The 17,535-nt window shown below is 45.8% G+C and overlaps 1 protein-coding gene across 4 annotated transcripts in view; it reads left to right on the top strand.

The window, feature by feature from the left end:
- The window catches only part of LOC128888878 (cadherin EGF LAG seven-pass G-type receptor 1-like), a 30,347-nt gene that overhangs the window by 1,579 nt on the left and 11,233 nt on the right, over positions 1-17,535 (top strand). For all 4 annotated transcript variants that reach the window (XM_054146055.1, XM_054146056.1, XM_054146057.1 and 1 more), the window contains 2 exons: positions 1,154-1,351; positions 17,228-17,333. In XM_054146055.1, the coding sequence (XP_054002030.1) occupies positions 1,173-1,351; positions 17,228-17,333 (285 nt within the window). In that variant the 5' untranslated portion in view covers positions 1,154-1,172. The remainder of the gene's footprint in view (positions 1-1,153; positions 1,352-17,227; positions 17,334-17,535) is intronic.

Here is a 17,535-nt window from a genome sequence, read left to right as displayed (position 1 = left end):
CGATTACGCGATAACAAGATACGAATGTACCCCATTAGTCGGAAATTTCGTAGGGGGAGGTCGCAGTTTGCGGTTGGTAGTGTCAGGCGCCATTTTGATTCGACTCTTTGCAGGAAATTAGCTGGCCTGTTTCAATTTGACCTTCCCGTGATACGCAAGACTCGGTTGCAAATGGAATTTTCTCTGCCACGGCGAAAAGAATATTAATCTCGTTCTCGTTTGATTTCAAGCTATTTTACGTTCGATTATCGGACAATTACTATATAGACTGCTAAATGACACGTACGGAATAGCGTGTATATAAACGTAATACAGGGTGTCCCATAAATGTCGGAGGTCCTTGAAAAGGGTGGTTCAGGGGATGATTTGAAACGACTTTTTCCTTGGCGAAATTGTTGTCCGAGGTTTCGTTGAGGAGATATTAACGGAAAACACTGACCAATCAGAGCGCGCGTATACTGTTGGAGCAACCGCGATTGCGAAGGCTACGCGCTAGGTAGCCGCTCTCGTACGCGAACAAGTGACTCGACGTGCATCGAAGGATATTGACGCGACCGCTCAGCGCGTAGCCTTCGCTACCGCGGCCGCTCCAACGGTAACCGCGCGCTCTGATTGGTCGGGGTTTTTATATTAATATCTACTTAACGAAGCCTCATCCGACATTTTTGCAAAGGAAAAAGTTGTTTCAAATCACCTCCCGAACCACCCCTTTTAAGGACCTTCAACATTTTTGGGACACCCTGTATAATATTATTGAAAACGAACTGAAAGCGAAATAAACAAACGTAATAAATATCTGTCGACTCGCGACTCCGATAATTGTCCGGCATTCGCGCGTCAAATGTAACACGAGTAACGATTTACGGACGCGATAACATATAATATCCAGGCTCGTAAATCTTAATTGGCGTTTCGCGAACCCTTCGCTTTCCATAGAAACCATAAATCAAAGCTCCCCGTGTCGCGTGGGTAGATTATATCAGTGAGTTAGAATCCGAATAATCGAATAAAGACGTTTGATTTCTACGACCTGGTTCTCGTGCAATTTTCTCGATCGCGCGACGAAATAGAAATGGTGATAATTATTTGTTGGACGATTCAAACGAAACGGTTTTACGACGATTATATTTATAGAGTTCGCTTGTGATCGTAGATGCGAGTGTAACGAAGAAATGGAGACACTTTACACGGGAGCGATCCACGGATTCCCTCGATCGAACGGCGATCTCGTTAACGGAGTTCCAACGGGAATCGCAAGCTCGTTCGATCAGGATGGCGTTTTGAGTCTCATCGTCGTTCTGGGCGGAAGCTTATCCCTCGTTGCGCTAGTCTTCGCCTTCATTACCTACAGGTAAGTCGAGACAAGTCAATTACGTTCCGTAATAAACTATCGCGCAGACGGAGCGGGACGGAACGGAACGGAACGGAACGGAACGGAACGGAGAGAGATGGATATTCGTTCGAAACAGTTTTAAGGTTCGCGGATAAAACACTCGATATTCTCCTTTTCCTATCAATTGGCTCGTATTTATACACGCAAACCGAACCGACCAGGCTCGACGAATGGCCGGTTAATTGCTGGTCCAACGTTCGACGGCAATCGATCTTGTTCGGTGCGATCGCTCTCGTTCGTTTCTATTTACCTGAGTTTCGTCGTCGATCCACGTACGTCTAACGAAAATTCGTTAAATAACCTGTACGAATCGATTGCACGCAATTTGGCGAACCGCGCTAAACGGCTAAATCGCACATCGCTATCGGACCTGGAATTTCTTGTCTCTCGAAATGGATCGCCGAACCTATCGGATCGTATGGAATTTAATATCTAACATTCAGCCTTTGGAAAGGGAAAACTGAGGCTCGGATAGGGCATCGATCCAACGTTCACCGCTTTAATTTCCAATTAAATTCGATGTATCGAAATTTCATCGATTGCATTACGTTCCACTTTATCTATTTTTGTTTCCCACCGTTCGCTATCGGACATCTATGATTCAACACCGATTATATCTAGAGTAGAGAAGGCGGGATTAGGCGATTCAGCTTTCTTCGAATACAGAGTTACAGAGTCTCGCCGGTACTCCGCGATAAGGATATAGAAACGGATTGAAACTTTATGTACTCTACGCCGGAAATTGGAGGGAAATGGAAAAGCGCGCGGCATTCGCTTTTCTGGCCCGACGCTGACCATCGTTATTCTCAGGCTACCTGGGTTGAAATAGAAATTCTACGAGACCTCGATTATCGCGAACACTATGATTTTCGGCGCGTAATCGATACGTCTAAGGAGAGGTTCAACTGTTGGAAAACGAAAGAGGACGCGTGTGTACGGTTGTTATCTAGGTACATATCTAAGTACATACATCGAGTTCGTTCTTAATTCATTTACGGATGGCTACGATAATAAAACCATCTTTCCTCTGTTTGAGTTCCTACTTGGATCCATCGTTTCTCGCGTTCTATAAATTTCGAGTCCTTTTAGAAATAACACCGATCTCTTTTCTTTTCAAGTATAAGCGATCGCCATCGGTGTACAAGAAATTTGAGAAATTGAAACGTTATCATAAATCTGCTTGCAGAGTAAAATAAAATACGGTGTCACAAGTTAGGTGGAACAGAGTTGATATTTCCGATTCGAGACGCTTCGCTAAACGTCGGATCGATTCGCGGTGAGCCGCGTTATCGCAATCGATTCGCGATTGTTTAGGTGAGCAGATTCAGAGTGATCGTAACGTATCAATCGCAATTAGCGGCGAACAATTCCGAGTGTAACGCGTGACGAGAAAGGTACACGCTACACAGGCACGCGCACGCACACGCACACGCAAGTGGCACGTAACGAGGGGAGCAATCGACAGAGGCAAATGTTTTACCGTATTAAATGTGAAAAATTGAGAATTGAGAAACATGGAACTCAGTTATTTATCGTCGCGATTCCAATAACGCGATCGTTCTCGAGCAGTCGAACAAAAATGAATACTTTAAATACGTTCGGGGTCATACGAATTTCACGTGTAAATTTTATCGTGGTTTTCGCGTGGAATAAATCGAACATCGGAACAAACGCGAGACGGTTACTCCGTTGCTCGCCAATTTGAACGCAAAGAGAGGCGTGAGTAATGGATATACATAGATGGTAAATTTCCGCGCGTCTACGGCAATCTATCACGAATAATATAATTAACTAACGGCACGATCAAGCGCTCGGCTGAAATTTCCGGAAACTGACGAAACTTCTTATCGTTCGCAAAGTGTCTCGGGGAAAGTTTGAGCTCGAGAGGAACGCGATCGGGTTATAACCGTACGCGTTGCTCCAAGTTAACCTCTCCGGATCCCGTGTACATCAGAACGTATGCACTTTATTTCGTATACGGATTGTCACGTTTACGCGCTAAAATGTTCGTTGCACGGTACACGGGGTATTTCGTAATGAAAAATGTCGGCGTTAATCGAGAGAGACACGTCGCGTAGCATCGGTCGGATTAGAGGTCGTCGCAGATGATGGCTGTCCGCTGTCCAGGGGTGTCGGGTGTATTAAAGCAACGTTAATTTACAGTCGATGTCATTCGATTCCTATTACTCACGCTTCCTCCCGTGCATAATCGCGATTGGACGGACAAGGCTGATAATCCGCCAAATTTCCAACCGAGCGGCCACATAATTCATACCGGCACATTATTCCGCGTGACCGGCTGCAATCCCCTCGATCGTCCGTTCGGTTGCCACATTCAACGCGAGAGAACGTTCATTCTCTTCTGTTTGCTCACGTCGAGCCGAACCGAGCCAAGATGCAAAAATCACATACGCACCGATACGGTCGCTCGAGATCCTCGTTAATCTGGAACGGGACGATTAATTAATATTTCGTGCGTCGGTAAGCGCGATCTTTTCGAAGAAAAATGGAAAGCGCGGCTCGTCGATCGAAAGATTAACCCGCACGTACGCGAACGTCAATTTTCTCCAAACGATAAAAAAATACTCGGCGCAGGTTTACGGTAAGCGGGGATCAAGTCTGGATTGCCTTAGGATTACGTTTCAATTAGTCGAGCGTGTCGGAGACAAGACTCGCGTAGGATGTGGGTCGCGTCGGTTGGATTATTATAAAACCCGAAGAAAAAGCGTTCCGGTGTGTTACCTGAAAAACTTGACACGAGAACAAAAAGAGAGGCCGAGTCAAGAGTGTACTTTATCACGCTGCAAATGTCATGGAAATCTGGAACGTGGTCCGCGAAGGAGTGGTGTAAAAAGAAGTCGTCTCGGTTACGTCCTTCATCCTCGGAATCGCCAGCGTTGCTTTTCTTCTCTTTGTTTAGGTAGCTGTTTCCTTTTAATTCGCCTAGGCGAACTTACTGCTCGAGTTTTCGCCGGACCGCCATTTATTTTGAATAAGTTGCGCGCAAAATGGTTCCGGACTAGCGTACCGACCCTTCGAGTTAGCGTTGTACGCGGTTCGTTGGGAACCGATACTTTAATTGGAAGTATCTTCAGCTATCGAACGCGTTGGCTCGCGCAACCTAGCGCGGTATCGAGCGAATCGCATTATGTCGAATAAAGAAATTACGTTCAACGATATCCACGATAGAGCGAAACGAGAGAGTGGCCGGCAATTAAGTGCATTCTGCAGCGTGCCAGCTGGCTGCGAAGGGGTAAATAATGTGAGGGTCGTTTAACTTGATTTTCCCGTTATCCTTAACCAGGTTAAAGTCGCTGTGACGTCCTATGGTCCGGCCAATGTCGTTACGTTCCCGTTACATCCGATAGATATCGGTCGCTTGACTTTCGGAAAATTCAATTTCTTTGATCTAACGATAAGTACGTTTACCGGAGTCTGATACGAGTATAACGCCACGGCAAAATGAACATCCTGTAAGCTATGCTCGAAACGATAACACTCCGAGCAAATACTAGGATCTATCGTGGCACGAATTCATCGCGGGATCGATCATCTCGATATCCGTAAAGGAAGTCGAGCGATGGTTGCCTGCACGCGAATAGACGATTAGGTACACATTTGCCAGCTATGTCCTGTTAATTACTATTCCTTGCCTCGAGAGGAGTTTCTCGACGCAAGCTGTCGACGTTGGTGGAAGACCAGGCGAGAAAATCACCGAATCGAATCAACGGACAACTGGCAAGCTTACAATAAAACGAATCTTTACTGGCCGAGTCGAATATATCGCTACGGCTAAAACGGACAGTCGTTCAACCCTGTTTCTTCGAGAAGCGAGAAATGTAACGAATCCCTCATCGGGAAACGAGAATGTCCGTGTTACGAAGCTGCGGGATTGTACGATATTATCGTAAGGCAAAGATTAGGAATTATGGCGTTCATTTCTTTTTTCTCAGCGAGCGTAACGGGGACAAGGTAAATTTCAGTTTCAACCGTAGAGTTTCTCGACGCGTCTTACCTTGCGCTCGCGGCAGAGAAACGCGACCGAGAGCGAAAAGGGAATGATAACTCCGCGACTCCGTTGTACATACCTCCGAGACGAGAGGCGGAGAATTTCAGCGGTGAATCGCTTTAGAGACAGCGCGAGCTACTTAGAATTATGAACGCGAAATGCGTTTGCGTTTTAATTGGATACAATAAGTTATGCTCTCGGTGTGCGTTTTAGTTTGACGTTCTCGATATTATTTCTAGTCGCGTTTAAGACCGCGAAAAGACTACGTTACGGATGTCGACATTTATTTGGCGATCTTCGACTTTGTTATTTTTACCGAGTATTTACTCGAAACGGGTAATTACATTCGCACGGAAGACAAGGTCGAGAGTCTGTTTTCGCGTAATGATAGCGCACCGGAAACTCGAAATACGCATGCCGTATAATTCACCGAGAACTTCTATCTCGACTTAAGTTAACTAATTTAACGGTGCTCGTTTCGCATAGGTCAGCTCGCCCCCAAAGGAGACATTCGCTGCCGACAATCAGAGAAATCTCCAGGAATTTGCGGATAGGTCGCAAATGAATCCCGCATCGGCGGATTTCTGACTAAAGTTTCGGTTCCTTTAATCGAGTTGCTTAAATTGCTTTCGGGAGGACACGACGATATCGGTTTACCGTTTCACAAAAATTGAAACGGTACCTCGGAACGTCATAATCTCGATTCGGTGGAATTGGTCCGTTACGTATTCCCGATCTCAAGATCCATCGCTAACCGCGGTGGTAGCACGAGAGAAAATTGGCTCTGCGGTTCTAGCTACCTACCATCTCGCATCGAAACAAAACGTGCGAGTTAGCCCCGTCGGCGTCGCGAGGTTAAAAGCCAATCTCGCGCGGCCGTACTCGAAGAGCGAAGAGCAATAACAGAGCTGTCCGAAAAGTTCCTTTGAATCACCGTTCTTGGATGCGGCCTTTCGTTCTTTCTTTTCTTAAAACCCTAATTCTCTTGGTGGTCGTTGGGTCTCGGTGCACTTTCCTTGCTTCCGTGCGAAGCCGCGCCAAGTAAAGAAGAGAGTAATGGCTTTAAAAACCTCGAGAGGAAAAATCGTGGTTCTCGGCTATCTTTGCCCGTTGCCGCGACGGCGACGCCGACGTCGCGATTTTTGTTCCCGAATAAAGTAAGAGGCTTACCGGAAAGAGCTAGCTCCGTTCAATCATGCGCGCGGTATCCTAACGATTTTCTCGAAACCGTGGAGATTGAATCTTTAAGGACCCAATATTCGCTCGACGAGTTTCCTCTCGAATATTAACGTTGTAATTATTTTTATCAGCCGTACGCAACACGAACGCTCTTCGTTACGCTTGCGGAGAGGCTGTATGTACGTTAAATACTTGCTAACAAAACTTACCACGTACGATAAGTACCTCACCGCTGTACTTCTCGTTAAGTAAACGGAATCCTTTATTCAGGAAGTTTCTTGGCTCGAACAACTCGGATGTACCTGCGCCAAATCTCGGATCTAATCCCGGTTTTGCTCGAGCGAAATCCGGGTCTTTGGTAGATCGTTCCGTTGACACGTTTGGATTTTTCTTATCCGCTGGACAAACTTACGTTTTACGCGAGACACGTTATTTCGACGGATCGCGGGTCCGTTCTATCGATATTTATGACGGACGATAAAAGAGGTTGGTTACTCGTTGGCGACAAAGAACGATTGTTGCATTTCATGGAAGATGGATTATTTCCTTTTGTTTCTGTTGTTATTTTTATACTCGATAAAACTGTTCCATCTTCAACAGAAACCCGCTTCGATCAAAATCTCTCGCGAGCATCCGAAGAAAAATGGTACGATAAGCAGAGTTATATCCGACAAGTGATCCTTTTCAGGATATATAAAGTACCGGAGAACCCAAAGATATTTGCCGCAGTGTTCCTACGAAGAATGTTTCCATCTTTTTGGTTGACTTTTCTACAAGAAGAAGGGTGTCTGTCGCTCGAGTCCTCGTTCGTTTGCCATTCGCAAACTGTCCCTACGCGTCGCTCGTTCTTCCAATGAAACGGAGAGTTCTCCTGTCGTCGACTCGAAATCCACTTTGCCTTCTTGTTATTGTTTTCCCCCTCGCGTTGACGCATTTATGGGTCGCCTGATCGTATCTCGACTCGGAAAACCATCCGTGTGGAGAGGGGATCGAGTCGAAAATTTCACGCGAAAATGGTTAAAAGCAGTCGTCGATGAGTAACATTGAAAGTATCGATCGATCGAGCGAGCGAGCGAATAAGCGAACGCGTGTTCCGCGATACTGTCATCTTTACGCTTGTATTTTATTTCGCCGAATAGACTTATTAACGCGTATCAAGGAAGCTCCGATCGGTTTATCGAGTACTCGGGATTAGCGAACAAATTAATCTAACGCGGTTTGCTTTCGTTAGTCGGCGGGTATGTATCGTCGAGCTGACACGCTTCTCGCGACACCGGAATTTCGTGGTTCGCGGCCGCGTTTGATTACGTTTGACGCGTTCCGTCGCATCAAATGCCAACTCGGCTGAAATTTCCAAGAGTTTCCGAAAGACTCGCCGCATAACAGACATCGTTCGAATAAACGGATTCGAGACAGGTTCGTACGCTCGCGGAAGACAATTTCTCGGTGTCAGAGGTTTACCAAATAACCCCGCCGTACGAAACAACCGCGATAATTTTTGCACCATTTTTTCACGAATTTTATGAAATTCAAAAGCGTTGATAACCTTCAAAAACGACTAGCTGGTTCGTTCCGACGGCGCGGCGTCACCCACCACCTACCCATAAGCGGCTTACGAGCCCTTTTCCTATCCTGTTTCGGTCTTCCTTCAAAATTCACCGTCGTCGTCCTCTTAATATCCAGCCGTCTAGAATATTAGACATCATTTTAATATCGCTCGGAGAAATTGCGCGGAACGTAACGCGCTATCTAGACAGCTTTGTTCTCGGCTGCCTTCCATTCTCCCTGTATTAGACGGTGCTCGACTTGAACGTAACCTCGCGTACGAAACATTTTGTCGTGTTTCGAGTAGAAACGAAGAAAGAGGGAAGACGAGAAACAGAAACGTCGTGCTCGATTCGAGAGGTGAAACGCTGCGCGGCGCAAATCGAAAAGGAAAAGCAGGGAGTGGGATAGGAAAAAAAATGGAATTTCGACGTCGCTCGATAAGCTGTCAGAGGGTTGATGGATCGGGCAAACGCGGCGAAAGCGGGACAACCGGTGGTGTCGCTCGTAAAGAGCTCCCGAAGGAACGTTGACAGTCGGTTTCGCGATCAAATCGCGTTATTGTTCGTAGAAGCGGAACTGGTGTTGGGTCGGTGAAACGAAAAATAAGTCGCTAAAGAGACATTATAAGTTGGGATCCGCGGGAGATCGTCGAGACTTTTGGCGACTTTGATTTCCCGTAGGAGAACGGAACAACCAGCGATCATCGACTTGCCATAGATTCGACTTCCACGTTCTCTTTATCAGACTCCCTTGTCGCTCCAAACCTCCTCTACTATGAGGTACTGACGGAAAGCTCGCTCGCTCTGACGCATCCCTTATGTACGTATACCAGTGGTTCTTAATCACTTGTAGGTCGTTACCATTGTCACGTCAGACTCGATTCCTCGCAGGCATTTATCGCGATCAGACGACAAATCGATCGATTATTTGGCTCGATTAAACTCGAATAGTTTGACCTGCTAGCCGACGATCGAGCGTTCGTTCGTTTGCCCTGGAAGAATCGCCACCGGGCGTAGATGGTGCCGTGGCATTATGGGGACACTTTGTACGGCTCGTAAAGTGTCTCGCGATCGAATTAGCTCTTGCGCGTCGATACTTGGATGATAACGTCCTTTGAAGGACTACCTCGGCGAGTATGGCGACGATATCGGATTCCCTTTCGAAATATTTTTCCGGTGACGGTCTCCTTTGAAATGTAACAACGTCGAAGCTTTTCGAAGTTTCCGACGTCGACGATGGCGTCAACTTACCGCGAATATTCGCTGGTTAATAGCTCGCTTTACGCTCGCGAGTCTTCGAACGTAACAAAGTATTTTCGCTCGTTTCGTTTATTGCCACGACTTAAGAGTCCATTATCGTATGTCTGCGAACGGGTACGTTTCTCGACGACGAGCTTTAGAATTTCACCGCGAAAATTGGCTGCATACCGGCATACGAGCGAAAATGTACGGCACGAGAGCGGCATCGCATATTCGAAATGGCATATAAGATTGCGCTCTAGCCAACCTTATGCCGTAACCGTGACACTCGTAACAAAATGATTCGAAATGCCTCGAGGCACCTCGGTGTAGTTTCCTTGGCTTTTTCTCTTTCGCGCCTCTTAAGCCCTTTTATCGCATCCGACGCGAAATGTTGCGACTTTTACTGGATTTGATCCAAAAGCTTTCCGTTTTCATGAATTTCACGCCGCTCGATCCTTGAAAATGCATCGATGAAGCGAAATAAACACGGCCGCGTCGCGGTTGTTTAGTTACTCGAATCGAATGAAAACAGAGAGAGGCCTGGATAATACGTATAATCGATACGCGTACCAAATAAATTCCTTTAACAATTTCCGTAGTCTTCGAATCGATCATCTTCCATATTTTGGGCAATTGTACGTAAGATTTACTTTCGTTGGATTTCCCATCGAAATTGTCGCGTTTAGCTTAGGTCGGAACGATCGGAACATGGCCACCTGATTCGAGGACACGGCTGCCGATAAACGATATTCGTTTGCATTTACATCGACCGAGTACGTACATATCTAGGTACATCGATTTCTCTGACACTCGGCCGCTTGTCTCTCGTTTAATCTGCATAATGTCCTGCGCCTGTCTCGTGTCTGCGAGTTCCTGTCGGTAACTTGGTACATCCGGCGGTTCACTATTATATCTATCACGCCGCACAATTTCCAAGTTTCATTTTCAACGAGAAGCATCGATTCGAGAAACCGTAATTTTACATCGAAAATCGCTTCGTCCTGGATTCTGGGAAAAAGAAACCAACCGAACAACGCCCGGGGTACTGTGGCATAGTAAATATTGACAACCGAAAAGAGAGTACGCTATACGATCAAAGGTCAACGATACGTTATTCTCGTTTTCCATCGATGGTACGCGCGCACGATAAACATCACGGGAACTAAAGTTTCGCGTGGTTTTCTCCTTGACGTGCATACCCGTGAAGTCGGGTCAGAAGCGGATGGCAGACCTCGTCGAGAACATTTTCGAAATCCAGGGCACGATCCGCTGCAGGGTTCTCGTAAATCCGTAGAGCCTGGTCCTAGCAATTCTGCATAATTTTCAACTTTACCTTCGACCTCGTTAGATGCGCGGAATATCAAGAAACGTCCATCGGACTCGTCTCCAACGATCGGATACGCGTCTTTCGCGAAACATTTTACGCAAGCAGATTTAACGTAAATTTCATACGATTCCGTCACACTCTACGGAACGCTACGTGTAATCCTCTATTTGTTCGCCTTTGTCGTAGGCATTAATCGTAACATTTTATACTCCATCGTGATCGCTCCAACGGCAAACGCGAAAATATCCATTCGAACGAACAAAATTTCGATACAGTGTTATATTTAATAACCGTGTGTTTTCATCGTCGCTAAATATTGCCTTTTATGCACGGTTTACGCTGAAATTTTCCGTGTTTTTCGTCGCTTTTATTTCCTTTTTATTTTTCGTTTGCTATCGGTACGAATACCAGAGTTTGATAAATCCATATCGCTATTATCGTTCGAGATGTGTGGAACGGTGTTTCAGTTGACTGTCGTCGATTCGAACTTATTATTCCGGCCAACCGAAAGGGACAATGGTATTTTAATTACGTTTTTGTACTTTTGCCCATCCGTTGTTCTCTCGTACGCGAAACTGGAGCTTTCATAAGTTCTCGAGAGATATTACGGCTTTCGGTTGGAAATTTTGTTCCCGTCGCCGCGTATATGAAAAAAGTTGCCATCTCGCGGCGAAGCACGCTCGACGAAGCACAATTTCGACGAATGGATTCGACCAAGAACTACCACGATCCGGAACCGTAAATCGAAGGATAGCATCGCATCGGAGCCGTCCAAGGTTAGCAATAATTTCCGCGATTGCGCGTATCGAATTCGATGCAAGATGCAAATTTCGAAAGAGGCCACTCGGGGTTCCGTATCCGTTCCTCGGTAGCAGGTCGGAATGGTAACTTGGCTAAAGTTTCTCGGTCATTAACGAGAGCGGAAGAACATGGTCGTACGGCTAAGTGGGTATTTACGACACGCTCTCCGCCGAGCACGGATTTCATTTTTCACAAAATTCCCTCGTTAAAAGTCTACGCCCGACTTGGGTGCTTTTTAGGCTGGCATATTTTAACTCCGTTTAACGATTACCTAGCCACATGCGAAAACGCGCTTCTTCTTTGCAGAAATTAACATGAAACAAGCTTGGAAGAAAATTAATCGGTTCATGATAGCTTCGAAATTCCATGAGCGTCGCGCAATTTTCTTTTTTCCCTGGAATTCTTTACACGGTTTTACACGGTTCCGTAAAAACACTCGTAACTTGTTTTCGGAGAGGCTATCCATACGTGTCTTCGCTCCTTGGTTTCCTCCCTTTGCCCGTGTGAGTCTGACGTCGTATAAAAGTTTTACGAGAGTCGTTGCAGAGAACGAACGGTGAAAACGCGAGCGATGGTACTCGCTGGAATAATTTTCGTTCGTATACATTCGACGAATGAAAATTTCGAAAATTCGTTGTTGTAAACGTTTAAAGAATACAAGTGTTGCGCCCGTCCGTATGCGTTAGGTAGGCATGTATGCGAAAACGCGATTACGAACGACTATCCTCGATCGATCGGAACTTCCCCTAAGATTTTACTGGTATGCTCTCTCGAAAGCACTCGATATCTGGCCCCATTCGGGTGAATTGTTAAGCCGACTGGTTCCTGACCTAATTAATCGTAGATCCTTCCTCTATCGCAGACTTTCGTCGTTCGCGCGACGCCGACGCGACGGTTCGACGATCCCTAAACAAATTACCTTTCGGCATTATCGCCGAATTATCCGTTTCGAAGTTCGGATACCGCGAAAAAAAAATCCACGAAAAAATGAATTCCATTCGTAAAACGTTCCTCGATTGTTACGCGAATCGGAACAATATGGGTCATTCGCGACTGGCTCTTATCCTGCGATACAAATAAATGCTCGCAATTTCCTCGTCGTTGTCTGTCATCCGCAGTATTCCAACAAATGTGCAAATGTAATTCCGAGTTCTATTCGGACGTATAGCAAACGGTGAATATCTGGAAGAGCTAGCTATTTCCGAAATCTTGAATCATCGATGATCCAAAGGATGGTTTTCTTTCATCGACGAAGGAAACTGACTCTCCCAGTGAGACCGTCCGATTATTGGCAATTTCGTGGAACGAAAGGGTCGTTAGCGCAACGAGCCTCGCAATATTGCCCGAGAATGATGTAGCTCGATCTCGATCGTCTAGCTGGTGCGATCTACCGTCGTTCCTGGCTGTAAGGAATTGCAACTGCGTTCGTGCACAGACCAAGCAACCAACGTGCTTCAACTTTCCGAGAAGCTTTTAAGTTCGAGACACGCAGTTCCGTTTGTACTCGCGTCGCCGTCGGCGTCCGGGAGGCTATCTGGCAAACGTTTCACCGATTAGCACGGCCGATCGAGTACGACGGAGTTGTTCGACGTTGGAACGCTGTTAGGATAACTCGTTAATTTCTCTTCCTGAAGGATAACCACCTGTTATTCGTTAGCTACGCAACGATACTTTTCTTAAAAATAGGGCAACTTGGAATTTGACTCGCAATCGCAAAAAATGACGCGAATTTTAAATCGAAATTTGAAGACCGCGCGCGCGGCGGACAACTTAAAGAAGAGATTTATTTTTCGTTTAGACTCCTACATCAACAAAGTTACCGAGCGAAAGAGAACTGTTTATCCGGGAAAAAATGTTTGATCGTATAAAATATAGAGGATTTCGATGATATCGTTCGGAATTTCATACTCGATACGTCCGAAGGAAATACGGGAATGTTTTCGGTGCCGATAGGAATCGGATTTTCGACGAATTTAATACCGCGATAAAGAATAACTCGACGAGTTTTCGATCGGTGTGGGTTTTTATGGGCCGGGAGTAAGCTGTGCCTTGCTCGAAAAGCTGTCCGTTTCGACGTACGTCGAACATTTTCAACCTCGATGGCTATCCAACCGTGGACTTGCAATATCCGCCGAAGAAGGAATCGAACGCAGAAAAATATAAGAGAAAACCGCGATCTTGGAGGAATGCCGCTATCGTTCTCGTTTCTTCGCTTCTACGTAGATCGATTTTATTAACAATCGCTATCGAGACCGCGCGCTAACAATAAGTTCGTGGTATTCCTCTATCGCTCCGATATTATTTCTGTCCCGTAAACGTTGTGTCGCAATTGGTTTCAATTGTCCTTTAACGAAAGCAACACAACCGATGGAAGCCTTAATTGAACAAATTAATTAGTTTCCCACTCGTCGAATTCTTTTTGTTGGTGTTAATCACCGTGAAAGGTATCCTCGATGAATGTATGGATGCGAACTGAAAGGTAGAACAGCATCGAACGCGACTGGATTGTCCGAACGAACGACGACTCTTCCGTCTTGATAAAGAACGGTCGCGTCGGCGTCGTGGCCCAGATTTTCAAGAAATCGTAATTGCAGTCGGCTTTTCACGGATATATTCTTTCGCGAAAAATGCCAGTTTTTCTTCGTCGTACATTTTCTTTTCAACTCCGGTGCCCACGGCCTCGAGCGACTATCGTTTCGCCAAAGAGTTTGCTTATCGCTCCGGAAGCGGTGTTAACGAGACAGCGAAATTAATACCCTTTTGAAACGCGACAATAACGTTGCGCGCTCCAAGCTTATACGTATCGCAAACAGCCCTTCCATTCTTTCTGGTCGCCGTTTCAATGGGATGAAATTTCAAAGAACCCTCCAGAATTTTCGCTAACGAACCTGAACGCGAAATACAAACGAAAAATACTCGCAGACGAAGCGCGGTAACATTTGGAAACTCCAACAACATTTCAAACTTGTGAAGTCCTTCGCGTAGTCCTCGTAACGTAATTATTTGTTGTTACGGCGGTACTCGAAAGGTCGACGACACTTTTGCAACGATAACGCAACCTTGAGAAATCGCGTCGATCCGCGGGATTCGAGAGCGCGACGTACGTATAGATTTAAACACACGGTATTTCAACGGAAGAGTTTTCAACGCGAACGAATCTACCGTTGTCGGCGAGAGCTTCCTCTGAGAGCGTTTGTATACGATACGCAACAAAAGATTCGCAAATCTTTTATCCACTCTGGTTTATTCTCCCATCGGAGCACCGGTATCGTTTGTCTGCAAGCCTTTTCCCGAGCGTACTCCTTTACGCGAGGAATAACGATCGCGACGCAGTTCGCAACGGTGGTTACGTTCACTTCCACTGAAAAGTAATCTTACTAGGCAAAGCTTAAACGTTAGGTACGGTTGTATTATATATTGATCACGCTACCAAAAAAATCCTGCGAACAGCGGCTTCAATTCTTCATCGAATAGCTATAAACTGGGTGGAAATCGAATTAAACGTCGCGGCGTGAAAAGATTTATGGATGCAGGGAAATGCACTTTATTGAAAAACGACTTGCGCGAACTTAAATCGTTATCGCAGCGGCGCTTCCATTGAAAGCGACATTTCCTGCCACGCGATTCACAATTTTCACGGTTCACAATTTTCACGGTTCACAAGAGCCCAAGTAAGTTTTCTAGTTTAACGCCGCGATCGTCGGTTCGTTTTGTCGAGCTTGCATTTCCTGACTACAAAAAATAATCTTATTTCAGAGGATCGAGCAATGGAAGTTCCGAGAACGATTCGGTGAGACACGCTTCGTCCTTGGTCTCGGTTTATCGAGATTTTAGCCCGCACGCAGCTTTCGATTAACAAAAAATTGCGCAACAATGGACAGGAAACAATAAATCGAGAGTGAAAGCGGTAGAGTGGCTATCGAGGATCCCTGGAAGGGGGCGTACTCCATAAGTATCGCGATTGGTCGCTTCGGTTCGAGTTTCAAAGGTCCTCGGGAAGACGCGATTCATAAATCTTCAACGATCGATCGATCTTCGTCTGGCTCTTTTTCGCCAGCGACATTTCGAGGCTCGAGGGACGGTTAAAAAGCTTGTCGTCTAGATGAATAGTCTGGGTGGTAGAAGAAACGAAATTCAGAGACGGAGCGTTGCTCGATCGACGCTCAAGACGGTGGTCGATAGGTCTTACCAACGTCGACCGGGAGCTTAATCACCGCGACACGTCTTTACGCACTCTTGGAATTAACGTAGTATTCGTTTTTCAATTGGGACGACTCGAAGAGATTTCTCTGAACTTTTCAAGAGCAAAGAAAGAAGAATTTCGTTGCAATTATTTCAAGTAAACGAGTCGAAAGCAACGGCAGCGACGGCTCGTCCGATACCGTCCTCCGTTTCTCTTACGATCGATAGCCGTGCGATTGCTCGAGAAATTTTTTGTTCGACCACTTTCGTTCCAGTCCTTTTTTAGAATTTATCTCGAAAGGACAAACAAAAGAAGCTGCGAGATAATCCTTTTCCAGGGTCTCGCGGGTCGTTCCTTTACTCAGTGACGGAACTACCACGGAAACTTTGGTCGAATGAATTATTCACGAGTCGAACGAGAAATCGCCGATGGACTTTTAGGGGGGTCAACCTCTCGAACGGGACGAAATTTAAAGGTTCCCGCGAGCGTAAACGCTGTCTCAAACTTTGATATTTTTTGCAACGACGATCGAGGCACCTTCAAAGTTCTCGTAAACATTTCGTCTCGCCCACGCAGATTTTTACGATCGATTGACTCGCAAGCCTGCAATCACTCGCTGTTGCATGTCGTAACGCATAGTTGGTACTTGTTTCTTTGTACACTTTATTTTTCGGTATTCCCCACAGAAAGAAATCTAGATGTGTCGAGTTCGGTACGCGAGATATACGTTCCGTATATCTCGCGAATAAAAGTGAAGGTGCAACGGTGCTCTCCGAACGCCGCAGAGAGCATCCAGTTTGTCTGGCGAATAGTAAATTTCCCCGCCAAGTCGATCCTCTGGCAGTTTTCTTTCCGGTACGTTATTTCGAGCACGGTCTGATCGCGAAATCCGGCTACGTACGGCAGTCGCTAGGAATATCGACAAGTCTGCTACCAATTCGAATTCCACGCAGGATATGACTTCCGTATCGAAGGAATTTTAATAAAGAACGTGTACGGATCGCTGCTTGCGGACGAACGTGTGATCCACTCTTCCAACAAACGCGTTGCCGTTATTGGAATAAAAAATAGTTCCGCCTGTGCGAAATGTCGTTCCACGACAACCTTGCTCGTTGAACGAAACTCGAACGAATTCCATATCGCTGACGATGCGTTCGTTTTGGTCGAAATTTGAATAAGTAACATTGGTCGTTAACCATCGATCGGTCGAACCAGACGTTCCGATTTGTTCGTTTGCCTCGCGTATACGTAGCTTTACCACCGATGTGGGGAAACCGGTCTTTCGTAAAATACGTAAAGTACCGTATTGGCCGTCTGCCACGATCGCGTCGTACTGGAGAAACAAACAGAAAACGCAACGGGAACAGTTTCACCTTGACCAAGCTCGATTATCTTGTTTGATTTATGAATTATTCACACTCGACGAATTACACGCGGGGGAGTCGTTTTATCTGCATAAAACGGTTACGCTGCAACGCGAATTTTCTACTTCTTTCTCGGTTGATGTTTTCTGTGGCCGAAAGTCGGAATTCTCGTTATGTTCCAGTCTGTTTTCGGACTTGCGGAGCCTGGCAGGAACGACCCTTATGAATCTCTTGTCGGCCCTCTTCATGGTTCAACTGCTCTTCATCGTTGGAGTGGGTGGCGTTCAGGTAAGTTTCGATAGCTTTTACCTACTCGAAAATCCTATTTGAAGGAAAACGGAAAAATTGATTGATTTATTTATTATTTTTGATTCTTTACACCGTATACATTTTTCATTCTTAGTTCCATCTCTGTTTTACTTAAAATCTCTTTGATCGAGTCTTCGGGATTCGAGCACCTGTTAACCATTTATTAATCGGGATTCGAGAC

Source organism: Hylaeus anthracinus, unplaced genomic scaffold (assembly GCF_026225885.1).
Source record: "Hylaeus anthracinus isolate JK02 unplaced genomic scaffold, UHH_iyHylAnth1.0_haploid 11994, whole genome shotgun sequence".
Lineage (NCBI taxonomy): Eukaryota > Metazoa > Arthropoda > Insecta > Hymenoptera > Colletidae > Hylaeus > Hylaeus anthracinus.
Note: the sequence above shows the minus strand (reverse complement) of the source record. Positions and strands in the feature narration are given on the sequence as shown.